The 12,556-nt window shown below is 46.8% G+C and overlaps 2 protein-coding genes and 1 long non-coding RNA gene across 3 annotated transcripts; 2 read left to right on the top strand and 1 right to left on the bottom strand.

Moving 5' to 3' along the window:
- Nucleotides 1-215: 215 nt before the first annotated feature.
- On the top strand, nt 216-2,642 carry LOC308573966. The gene is made up of 2 exons (XR_014002287.1): nt 216-773; nt 1,082-2,642. It is a non-coding gene; the product is annotated as an uncharacterized lncRNA (long non-coding RNA).
- A 554-nt stretch (nt 2,643-3,196) lies between these two features.
- Nucleotides 3,197-5,219, bottom strand: CHST14 (carbohydrate sulfotransferase 14). Its single transcript, XM_081173143.1, has one exon. The coding sequence runs from the start codon at nt 4,961-4,963 to the stop codon at nt 3,890-3,892; it is 1,074 nt and encodes a 357-aa protein (XP_081029269.1). The 5' UTR covers nt 4,964-5,219; the 3' UTR covers nt 3,197-3,889.
- A 1,168-nt stretch (nt 5,220-6,387) lies between these two features.
- LOC308574868 (uncharacterized protein) lies at nt 6,388-11,844 on the top strand. Its single transcript, XM_081173213.1, has 3 exons — nt 6,388-6,542; nt 8,435-8,825; nt 11,553-11,844. The coding sequence occupies exons 2-3, from the start codon at nt 8,463-8,465 to the stop codon at nt 11,814-11,816; spliced, it is 627 nt and encodes a 208-aa protein (XP_081029339.1). The 5' UTR covers nt 6,388-6,542; nt 8,435-8,462; the 3' UTR covers nt 11,817-11,844.
- Nucleotides 11,845-12,556: the final 712 nt, after the last annotated feature.

Raw genomic sequence — 12,556 nt, 5'->3', positions numbered from 1 at the left:
TTCTTGGGAGTTGGACGTGCCTGCAATATCGGAATTAAAGCTATGTCAGCAAAACAACCGATATGAATGCAAATATGCTTAAGCTAGAAGTGCAGGAGCGCTAAAATGAAATGTAACTAAATGAGTTCTGGCTAACAACATACTGTATGCTTCTTTGAATGAGGTAATGAGAATGCATATGATTGGAGGAAATTGTAATGCTTTGTGTAAGAAACCTTTAAGTCAGTGTTTCCCAACCTTGGGCCTCCAGCTGTTTTTGAACTACAATTCCCATCATCCCTGACCACTGGTCTTGCTAGCTAGGGATGATGGGAGTTGTAGTCCAAAAACAGCTGGAGGCCCAAGGTTGGGAAACACTGCTTTAAGTAACCCCACCCATGGTGTTTGGGAGGGGTTCAACCTTTGTGGAACAATCCCACTGAAACACTTTACTGCAGTAAATAAACTTTGTGGATTCTTGCTTCAACCCGACTCACGAGTAGTTAATGGTACAAGTGAGACAGCAGATTTGCCCTACTTCACCAACACTTCTAAGGCCCACATTTACTCAATCTTGCCTCTGTGTTAACTCTCACACTTTATTCTTCCCAGCATACCTAGCTAAACAACCGTCTGTCACCTCACAGCCAGTTAGCCTGGCACCCTTCCAAATCCCCAGAAACCCCTTTTGCAGGGATAGCCCAAGTTTTATTGCTCTTTATCAGATCTAAATGGTGTGGTTTGATTTTCTGCTAGGCCTGAAATCTTCAGAGTAGTTTATCACAATGTGTGAGGTAGGTTGTAAGTACTGCCATTCTTAGGCTAAATTTGCATTGAGGGCTAACTAGGGTTGAAAAGTATTACAATTTGGTGGTGTGAGTGCGAGCAGACAGCCTAAACTGCCACCTTGTGTATTGATGTCATCAACCCCTTCTTAACCCTGGGCTAGTCGTTTCCCTCGCAAGTCATGATGTTTCTTCAGAACTTTGAGGCACCTGCTATTCCCCTCTGCAAGTTTTCTGGGTCATATCTCTGTGTCCATTTCTTAATTTCTCTCCCAAATCAGATATATTCATTTTTCAGCAATTATTTTTTTCTGCAGGTAACTTCTCAGCATCTGAGTGAGGAAGGAGGAGCTACATATGTCAGTCTGCTTGGGGTCAGATATCACCGATGGATTATTTCTAAAGTTAACCCCCTGTTCTTCGCCAAGATGTATTGATATGGAGGGTGATGCCAGAGTCTAGTCCAAGTGTCTCCATCCGTAATGTAGTCAACATCTTTCCCCCACATCAGCTTAGTACCATTTAGATGGCTAAATTCAAAACAAATTTACATGAATTTGATATTATTTTCATTTTCTGTTTTTGTTTATAATAAACTTTTGAAAAAGGTTATGTAATGTAATGCAATGTAATTAATTTCTATACCGCCCTATACCCGAGGTTCACAGAATAAAATCAAGATATAAAACCACAAAATACATAATAAAAATAAAAACAACAACCCAATAGCCCCCCAACCCAATGGTGTTGTCCCGAGCGAATCTCCACCCCCCCGTCTCTCTCACTTCCTCATTCAACACTTCTACATGCCCTCTGTCTTTGAGCTCTTGCTCTCCTACTTTCAAGGCTTGCTGGGTTCTGGGAGGGGAGGGGTGGGGTCTGGAACACTTTCTAAAGACGCCATGTGCGTCTCCTGTCGCCACTCTGCTGCTGCTTCCTCCTCCTATTATTTCCCAACTCCCCCCACCCATCTGCCTACTGAGTCACATTCTCTAAAAAAGATTTGTTCATTAAATTCTCGCCAGAGTAGCCATGAGAGGGGCTGTTTGCCCAGTTTATCTCTTTAATTGCTCTTGGGAGATCAGAACTCTATTATCATAAAGAGCACACACAAAAAGTACAGTTTAACCATTTGGATGTTTTCTTAGCTATGCCATGTATTATATCATGTTGGATGACAGGCTAGAAGGGAAAGCTGAGATAACCCAGGGGCCGATTAAGTTGCTTTCTGTGTCCAATGTTTAAAAGTTGTAAATCTGCGTTTCTTAAAAATTGTTTATTTTCAGATTACAAAAAACAATGAACAAGAGTTCATAACAACAAAGTTCATCCCAATCAGTGAAATCAACATGTACAATGTCCTGTAATAAACATTTCAAGTTTTATTCCAAAAGGTCTTGCCACATTTTTGTATGTGTTGATGGGGGACTTTTGTGCCCAGTATTTTTACATAATCCAATAAATGGTTGCCAATTTCTTATAGATTGAAAAGCGACAGGCATTCCCTCTTAGCTAAGAAACTGACATGCCAATTCAAAACTGCTAACAAAACTGACTGTATTCTAGTCGAGTGGCTCTCAAAACGTTTTTCTCCGGGCCACACTATCAGAATAAAAAATAGCTCATGCCACGCCAATTTTTTATTGAAAAGAAAAAACATGGGAAAACAAAACAACAACAATGAACTCTTAGCAGTGCTGATTTATAAAATAGAACACAACTACCATGTAACATGATTATGGCATATCCAGAAAGTATAAAACAATGCAGCTACATAAGAACATGAACCATTGCCAAAATACAAAATAGTTGTGTCCAGCACTCAGTTTGAACAGCGATTCTGGATCACAACGACGATTGTTCTCAGCATCATTTTTTTTATAAAAAATACATACAAACTATTTAAAAGGCAGGTACAAAATAAACATCCATGAGCCATCCAGTTCAATCGTTTTCACATTTAATAACCATAATACTTAAATAGAAAGTTGTGTGAATGCATGTCGATAATAAGAACAACAAATTCCCTGGAGAAATTATGCTTTCTAACTACTTTATGTCAGAGCTAATTTTTGAGACAAGCTATTAAAACTATTTTCCTAAGCAAATAAAGCATAATGAAAATGAAGAAAATAAAATAGCAACCGACCAAACTACAGCACCAAAGAAAATATAAATCCTCTTACCTGAACTGCATGTCAAAATAAAAAAATTCCTTCCAGTAGCACCTTAAAGACCAACTAAGTTAGTTCTTGGTATGAGCTTTCGTGTGCATGCACACTTCTTCAGATACCAATTCGTGCATGCACGATTTGTGCATGCACACGAAAGCTCATACCAAGAACTAACTTAGTTGGTCTTTAAGGTGCTACTGGAAGGAATTTTTTTTATTTTGACTATGGCAGACCAACACGGCTACCTATCTGTAACTGAACTGCATGGAGAGCCAAATTATTTGAGTGTACTTTGCACACATGCATTTACTGTTATCAGAGAAACAGAGAACTGTAGCGTTGGAAGGGGACTTCAAGGGCCACTTAGTCCAACCCCCAGCAATACAGATAAGCTTTCCCATATTTTGCATTTCAGCTGTACTTGACACTTTGAAAGCTACAATCCTTAAAGGTCATACAATCTCCCAATTTGAACCGTGTGACTTACTTCTGAGTAAACATGCATAGGCATACTCTGCAAATGCTGTTTCGTACAACTTGTGGAAGCAGCCAAGTGCTTGAGATAACACAAGCCACAAGTTAATATTCTTCATTGCTTCATATACGCGGGCAGAAATGTTTTTAAGATGAGGATGCTACATTTATGTTACACAAAATAATGGAAATAACACTTGACACAGCCTGATTCTATGCATGTCTCCTGCTATTCAGTTCTTAAAATGTGACTGCTGCCCTGCAGTTGATAGAAAAAATGCTTTGGTCCTAAAATACACAAAAACCACATAAAAAACTGTGCTTAAGTCAGCAGCCTATAAACACTTTGTATAAAAGGTAATGCTTTTTTTAATGTAAAGGCAACCTGTAGAGCAAAGCAGCAAGGCATTTGATATTAAAACGGGGATAAAATTGGGAAATTGCATAGGGCACCTACTTCTTCATAGTGGAAAATGTTCATTGTCTGCAAAATTGACTGCTAACATTTGGAAGCGGGTAAGCAAATAGAGAGTAATCCAGAATGTACTTTGGTAATAACTCTTTGATAAGCCCCCTTGGAGTCTTACACAGGTAATAATGCAAAGTTTCTGGCGTCACCGGCTTATACCACGATTGCCGTTCGGGGAACTGCACAAAAGAAGGCGCCCGAACCCTTCCTAGCACGTAATTGGCGTCCTCATTTAGTCTTTCATAGGAGCCAATGAAATCGTACCTGACCGCGCAGGGCTGGCACAGGTTGTAGATGGGCATCCAGTGCTCATTCATCCTCTCCACGTCTTCATCTAAGAGGTACTGGATGAATTCGGAGAAGGTGACGTCGTCTCCGGCACTTTGCCCAGGGTTCTTCCTGTACCGTTTCACTATTTCCACGCCGTACCTTAACTGGTATTCTTTGATCTCCCCGAATTTATTCCTGTAAGCGGACAGCAGCCTCTCCATCGGGTCCCGGACGAAGATGAACTTGAAGTAGTGCTTGAGGCGGTAGCGGATCTCATCCGGTTTCATGTCACCAAGGAAAACCAGGTCCCTCCGGTGGTCCATCTTCAGCTGGGTGTTCACGTTCTCCAGGGTGCCGCCCAGCACCTTCAGAATGCGCTTCCAGTTGGAGCAAGCCACCTTGGGCACGTAGCAGTACAGGAAGCGGTGCTTGTCGCTCACCAGGAGGTGCTTGAGCACCACGCGCCGCTGCGCTGCCGAGAGCTCCCACACGCTCCGAGGGGTGCCCGCTTGCCCGCATGCAGCGCGGATGGTCCGGTTGCGGATGTCGTGTATCACCTGCGCAGCCACATCCTCCTCCTCCTTTGCCACCCCCACGCTGCCACCACGCCTTGCCGGCAGCTCTCCGCGGGCAGGGTGCATGGGCAGGGGCTTCACCTCCGCCAGGATGCCCTTCTCGATCATCAGGAGCAGGCTGCTCGATGCCACAATCACACCAAACATCAGCATGGAAGGCAGGAGCTGGCGGGGGCCGCTGCTCCGCAGTCGGGCCCTGGGAGTGGCCCCCGCGGGTGCTGAGGGGCATGGAGACATGGCCTGCTGTGTGGCTTCGGGCCAGAGGGGCTGTTGGATAGGCCAGGCTGGCCCTGCCGGCAGCCGCCTGCTTCGCTTCTTTCCACAGATCAGCTGGGGCTGCAGCTGTCAGCCTGCCCAGGGCTGGTCAAGGATGGCAGGACCTGCCCCCTGCAGCTCTGCCTTTCTCTTTGGTGTCTTCCAGGAGCTCTGGAGGTGGGTGCTGGGCGAGGAGAGCCAGTGCTGCTGCCGGAGGAGGAACCCCTAGCCTTGCAAACTGGAAACACAAGGGTTAATACCACAGAGCAGTCTTTCCCAAACTTGCTTCCTCTCCCCACCAGGAAGCAGATGTTGCCCATCATCTCTGACCTGTCTGTGGGGCCAGGGCTGCTGGGAGCTGTAGTCCAACAAGCCTCAGAGGGGCGGAAAGGGGTGGGCGGTTTGGGAAGTGACCTCACTGGCCACAGCCTGGAGGAAAAGCTGTCTGCAGTATCACTGGATGCTCTTAATCTCATTTTGAAAAGAGATCTACCCATATTCTGCAAAAAAACCCTCACCCCAATCTTTATACGCTACTATACTGAAATCTTCAAACGTTTCTTTGATTGTCCTTGATTGCCATCGTCTCCTGTCACACCAGGGTGGCGTGCTGCTTCCTTTGAAAACCCCTGCTCTAGTCTATTATGCCAGGATTCAACATTTAAACTCCATTGTTTCTGACACCTAGTAACTTTAATTCTCGCTGCTGTTAAAGACGAAGGAGAGCGGATCATTGTTCAATGATCTCTGGGTCTGGGTGACTTTAATCCCCAGCAATGCTAGTTCTGGTGTCACATCTATTTTTATACCACAAATTGAATTTATTTCACTGGGTACAGTGGACAAAAATAATCTAATGACTCCACCATGCAACCACAGGTACCTTGGTTGTTACACCCCTCTAGCAGATTTGACTGACTGACTTGAATATGTTGAAGCGCTATCTATGATACCCATCTTTAAATATTTCAAGGGTTATCACATAGAAGAGGCAACAAGCTTGTTTTCTCCTGCTCTGGAGGGTAGGACTTGAACCATTGGATTCAAGTTACAAGAAAGGTGATTCCGACTAAACATTAGGAAGAAATTTCTGTGACAGTAAGAGCTGTTTGACAGTAGAACAGTCTCCATCAGGAGGTTGTGGACTCTCTTCCTAGGAGGTTTTTAAACAGGTTGGATAGCCATCTGTTATTGGATGCTTTAGCTGAGATTCCTGCGTTGTAAGGGGTTGGACCAGAAAACCCTTCCAATTCTATAATTCTATGATTTTATGACTCTTGAGAGTGTCACGGCCTCCTCAGTACACACAAAGCACAATGGTGGGGGAGGAGCCCTAGTGGCTGGTCAGCAACGACATCACACTGGAGGGACCTGCGCAGTGATGTCACGGAGTGACGTCATAAAGCTGGGAGGGGTGTTGGAAGCTCACAGCTGCTTCCTCCAGGAAGTCGCACAACATTTCTGGGACCACTTCAGCCTCTGAAGTCCCAAGGACTGTGTTGCGTTGATACATCGTTTTAGCCATTGCCTAGACAGGAGGATTGACTACAGAGAGCAAAAGGTATGTGCTTCAAGGCATAAGGATGCATGCCTTACGTCTTTATATACAGTTCTTTGATTGCACCAATTTGTTTAACAGGTGTATGGGGTGTTAGGGGAGGTTGCGCCCAGCACTCAGCTCTCACCTGTGGTTCCTAGAAGCTGTCAGCATGTGACGGCAGCCACACCCCGGAAATAGCTTTGACTGGCTAGCTAAACCAGGGGAGGGTAGCTGAGGGAATTCCCTTTTCTCTGTGAAGAGAGCCAGTGTAGGGTATAAGAAGCTGCCTTACACTGAGCCAGACCACTGGTCCATCAAGCTCATTGTTGTCTACTCTGGCTGGCAGCTACTCTCTAGGATTTAAAGGCTGTGGCCTTTCCCCCTGTGTTCACTGTGTTGGGCAGTGGGCAAAAGTATGTGCTCAACAAGTTGCAGGGCTGAGCCACGCTGCCCTTAGTTGGGAAACTGGCAAGGAGGCCTTAGGACCATTTTTCCAGCCCTCACAGCAATTTTCATTTTGTGTGTCAGGGCTAACGTCCCTTTCTCACTGCTAGGAAAGTATAGGAGAAAATGTCAGGACATTATTTTCCCTTCCTATCTCACCTTTTCCTCCAAGGAGATCAAGGTGGTAGATGTGGTTCTCTGCCTCTTCATTTAATCCCCAACAACCCTGGGAGGTAGGCTAGGCTGAGAGGCATGACTGGCCCCCAAGGCCACCTTCAGTAAAACTTCACGGCCGAGTGGGGATTTGAACCCTGGTCTCCCAGGTCCTGATCCGACACTCCGACCACTACCCCACGATGGATAATGAGAGGGCCTTCTTGGGAGTGACACCCATCTTTTGGAATGCCCTCCCATCAGGATGTCAAGGAGATGAGTAACTGTGTGTAACCGTTAGAAGACATCTGAAGGCAGCTCTGTATCATAGAATTGTAGAGTTGGGACCACAAGCGTCATTTAGTCCACCCCCTGCAATGCAGGGGGGCTTGAACCTGAGATTGCTCAAGCAACTAAGCTATTCCCATATTTTATACATGGAAGCCTTTTAATGTGTAGTGTTTTACAGTGGTCCCTTGGTTCTCAAACTTAATCCGTTCCAGAAGTCCATTCCAAAACCAAAGCATTCTGAAACCAAGGTGCGCTTTCTCGTAGAAAGTAATGCAAAACGGATTAATCTGTTCCAGACTTTAAAAGACAACCCCTAATAAAACAGCAATTTAACATGAATTTTACTATCTAACGAGACCATTGATCCATAAAATGAAAGCAATAATCAATGTACTGTACTATAAAATAGACTGTATTGTAGATGATAGAAATTAAAATTATTTTTTACTTACGTGCACTGATGATAGTAATTGTTTGGAGGGGGGGTGGCTTTTATCCATTTCCGCAGTCACACAATCAATCAATCAATCAATCAATCAATCAGTAGCTGAACTGGGTTCCACACAGTTACAAAAACAAATTAACCAAAAAAGCCTTAAAAAGAAAAACGCTAAATAAATAGCAAAAACAAAAGCGCCAGACTTAATCTGTTCTGGAAGTCTGTTTGACTTCCGAAACGTTCAAAAACCAAGGCGCAGCATCTGATTGGTGCAGGCACCCCAAAAACAATAGCCAACAGCCTCATTGGAAGTTCAGCTTCCGAAAAACATTCAAAAACTAGAACACTTTCGGGTTCTCGGCATTTGAGTACCAAGGCATAACAATATTATTATTATTACTACTAGTACTAATAACTAGTACATTTCAAGGAGGCTCCTCCTTTTAAGACGTTACAGAAGAACGTAAGAAGAGCCTGCTGGATCAGGCCAATGCACTCACGGTTGCTAGCTGGACAGGAATCGCGCAAACGGGGCCCGAGTTCGAGGACGCGTTACGCTATGGGTCAACGTCTTTTTATTTCACAGACTTCTTCCGAGTGCTGGGCTCACCTCGATGGAGCCGGACATTCTCCAAAGCCACGCAGACATGAACCCGTGTGGCCGAGTCCCTGAGCCGGGGCCCCAGTCCCCAGCGCCTGTGGGCAAGGGGGTGCCCGGGATGGTCCAGGGTGGGCTGAGCACCCTGTACCTGCACTTTCTCTCCTTGCGGGTGGGGCTCCTGGACTGGTATTTCTGCTTCAAGCAAATCCAGTGGGACCTCCTGCGGTGGATCCACGCCTCCTTCGAACTGGCCACCGACTTCTTTTTCTGCTGGGCCCAAAACATCCTCTTGGCTTCCATGATGCTTCTGCTGCTGGCCTGGAGGGCTCGGGACGGAGCCAAGGAGCACGGGTGGAGATCGGTGCTACGGGGCTTGGTGAGGGGGCCCCAAAGGAGGTTGGGTCCTGAGGAGGAGGAGGAGGGCAGGGGAGCCGGGGCTGAATCCTGACCCTTTGATGTACTTGGAAGCCTTTATCAAAAGCAGCTTCTCCAGAGCCTTGCAGAGAGCGGCTTGCAGGAATAGCCAGTAATGGAAACATAGAGGTGAAGGAGCTGAGGCCTAAGGTGACTTCAGGCCTAGGTGGGGTAGAATTAGAAAGGGTCAATCTCGTCCAACCCTCTGTAATGGAGGAAAGATGCTCTCTGCCTTCAGACTTAGGACCCCATCCGCCCTCTCCACTTACAGCAGCATCGTGCGACTTTAAACAGGTAATGGCTTCTCACATAAGAACCCTGGGAAGTGCAGTTTCTTAATGGTGCTGAGGGTTGCTAGGAGACTCAGATTCTCCTTGTGGAGCGACAGTTTCTCAAGAGCGGTTTGACCGTTGCCGTTTTCCCTCTGGGAACCGTAGCTCTGTGAGGGGAATAGGGTCACCTCACGATTCTCAGCATCCTCGACAAAATGATGTGTCCTGGGATTCAGCATCCTTGACAAACTGTTTCCCATAATTCTTTATGGGGAGGGAAGCTGTGATTGTTTAAAATGTTATGATGCTGAAGGAGCGTGTCCACCCCCGTTGTTCAGCCTGGACAATGAGGTCCAGCTCCAAGGGCCTTCTGGTGGTTCCCTCACTGTGAGAAGAGAAGCTGCAGGGAACCAGGCAGAGGGCCTTCTTGGTAGCGGCACCCGCCCTGTGGAACGCCCTCCCATCAGAAGTCAAGGAAATAAACAATTAACTGACTTTTGTGTGGCGAGTTCCCGCCTTCCCCAGTGGAAATAAAGACACATGACATAATTATTAACGTTAATGGGCTAAATAAGGCCACAACTTTATTGGTTACAGGTGATGAGCGGTATTGGCTTAGGCATTGGTCCTAACCAAGTATATCTGGCTTCAGCCCGTCCACTAGAAGTCTGGGAAGGGTTAACCACCAGTAGGGGGAGTCCTGCTGATGCACCTCAATGCGGAACTCCCCCGGGGTCATCGCTCGGGGGCATGCCTTAGGCCCTCACCTCCATACGCTTCGGACAGGGTCATGACCCCCCCCGGGGCCCTTCAATATGCGGGGCAGGTGATGGGTGATGGCGCTTCCTCCCCTCTTCCATCTACAAAACAATACCAATGCCTAACCGCCAATACCAAGAAAGTTGTGACGATTTGCTACGAGGTAGGCGAAAACCAAGTGGCTGGTGCCAATTTACCAAGTGGAAAAATTCCTACCAGGCCCCTCAATGGCAACCAACCAAGGTCCATAGCAAGGTCAAGGAACGAAAGCCTTAAAGGGCGGGAGGGTGGGAAACAGGAACAGCTGGCAGGCGGGAAAAGAGGGAGATCCCCGGCCGTGCCTGCGTTTAAATCGGGCAGGCCAAGTCACCCCCGGCCAGCCAGTTGGGATTCCCCCAATCGAACAGGGGCTGGGCTCCAGTCCTGTGATCTTGGTGGGGCCGTGACACGCGCAATCCCACCTCAGCAGGGCAGAAGTGGCTTCAGAAGACATCTGAAGGCAGCCCTGTTTAGGGAGGTTTTTAATGTTTGATGCTTTATTGTATTTTTAATATCTGTTGGAAGCTGCCCAGAGTGGCTGGGGAAACCCAGCCAGATGGGCGAGGTAAAAATTTTATTGTTGTTGTTGTTGTTGTTGTTGTTGTGAAGGAAGGTGAACACAGGCTACAGTTGTTGTTATTAAATGGATAGTGCAGATGGGACCTTAAATTCTGAAAGGCCCAACACAAAAGGAAGAAGGAATTGGGGAGGGGGAGTAGGCCTGCCATGGCCGCAAGGAGGCTGGCCGTGGCTATAAATAGCCTCTGCAGAACTTGGAACTGCTGTGGGAAGGCCCACCATGGAATATGTCCTTTACAATTGGGGGGGGGGGACGAGACTCTTGGCCCCCTGTTCTTAGATGTTCTTTCTGGTGGTGGTAGCAGCCAGGGAGCAAGCTCCCTCAATGCCGTTCTTTCTCTGGCTGATGGTTGATCCCGAGTTGGTTGTCCCCCACACCTCCCCACTTCCTGGGAAGCAGAGAGCTGGCCCCACATCGGCCCTAGATCACCAGGCAGAGACCAGACTCTACTTCTCGTCTGATCTGCCATCCTAGAGCAACTTCTTCCATTTGTCCGGCATAGCAAACTTAACTGCAGGAAGGAGTAAGGATTTCAATTTGGTAATTGCATTTGTAGACAGAAGTACCCTTTTATGAGCTCTGCTGTTTAATATTATTTTGATTAGCTTGCCATTTTAACGATTTTGGATGGTTTAAAATGGTGATTTATTGTATGCGGTTTGCCGCAATATTTATTATACATTTATTGCAATTATATCCCACTTTTCTCCCAAGGGAGCTCAAGGTGGCATACATGGTTCGCCTCGCACTACTCATTTAATCCCCAAAACAATCCTGTGTGGTAGTTTAGTTTGAGAGAGGCAGTGACTGGCCCCCAAGGTCACCCAGTGAACTTTATGGCTGAGAGGGGATCTGAACCCTGGTCTCCCAGGTCCTAGCCCGACACTCTTAACCACTACACCACATTGGCTCTGGTGGTGTATATAAATGAATGACTGAGTCAGTGCCCGAGCCGTTCCTCCCAGCACTGCTGTTTGCCCTGCTGGGTGTGTATGGCATGTTGCTAGTCCCTAACGAGCCCTTGCCTTTTCCTTGCCAGGCTCCGAAGGGTCTGATCACTCGGGTTTTTTCCCTGCTGAATGCCTGCTGCCGGTACCTCGAGAGCCTTGTGGCTCAGATCGTTTGGGGTCTGACTTTCCGCTTGACTTGCCCCATCGTCTGCATCACCCAGGCCCTGGAAAGCACCTTTCAGCATGCTGTCGAAATAGCAAGCGAGGAGGAAGATGAAGATGAGGAAGAGACTGCGCTGGTGCCAATGCCATGCCGCGCCACCCTTCTCCCCAAGCAAGAGGAGCGGACCTAGCTGGCGTTCAATAAATGGCACTGGAAGCAAGCCTGGCTGTCTGCTTGATTCCTAGGAATGGTACGGTACGATATCTTTATTGTCATTGTCCCATGCAGAACAGTGACATTGAAAAACGACATAAAACATTCAAAACCCAACAAGCCTCCTATCCCCGCTATCCCAACCTGCTTAGCCCCCTAAAAACTATGATACCCATTTTTAAATACAATATACTCCCATACAGACTCCTTACAATGCGTTTAAAACCAAAATCGCATTTGGGTAGAAACTGTTTCTCAGGCGGCTAGTCCTAGTCTTTATAACCCTGCACCTTCTTCCAGAAGGCAGAAGCTGAAAGAAATCATTTCCAGGGTGCGCACTATCCTGCACTCACTATCTCTGCAGCTTTCTTATGTCACCTGGAAGCATAGATTTGATTTAAGGTGGGAAGAGTGCACCCAATTATTCTCTCCGCAGTCTTTACAACCCTGGACAGCATTGGTTTTTCCCTGACCGTGCAGCTCCTAAACTACACACACAGACCATAAGTTAATACACTCCCCACAGTACAATGGTAAAATGCCATCATCAGGTCCTTTGAGAGATTGTTTTTCCGGAGGATTCTCAGAAAATATAACCTCTGCTGTGCTCTCTTCATCAGGTCTTTGCTGTTTTCTCCCCAGGTTAGGTCATCTCTCAACTCCATTCCCAGAAATCGAAACACCAAGACCTGTTCCACGCCCTTCCCCTCAATAATA

Source organism: Podarcis bocagei (genome assembly GCF_964188305.1).
Source record: "Podarcis bocagei genome assembly, chromosome: 15".
Taxonomy (NCBI): Eukaryota; Metazoa; Chordata; class Lepidosauria; order Squamata; family Lacertidae; genus Podarcis; species Podarcis bocagei.
This window is presented reverse-complemented; position numbering and strand designations above follow the sequence as displayed.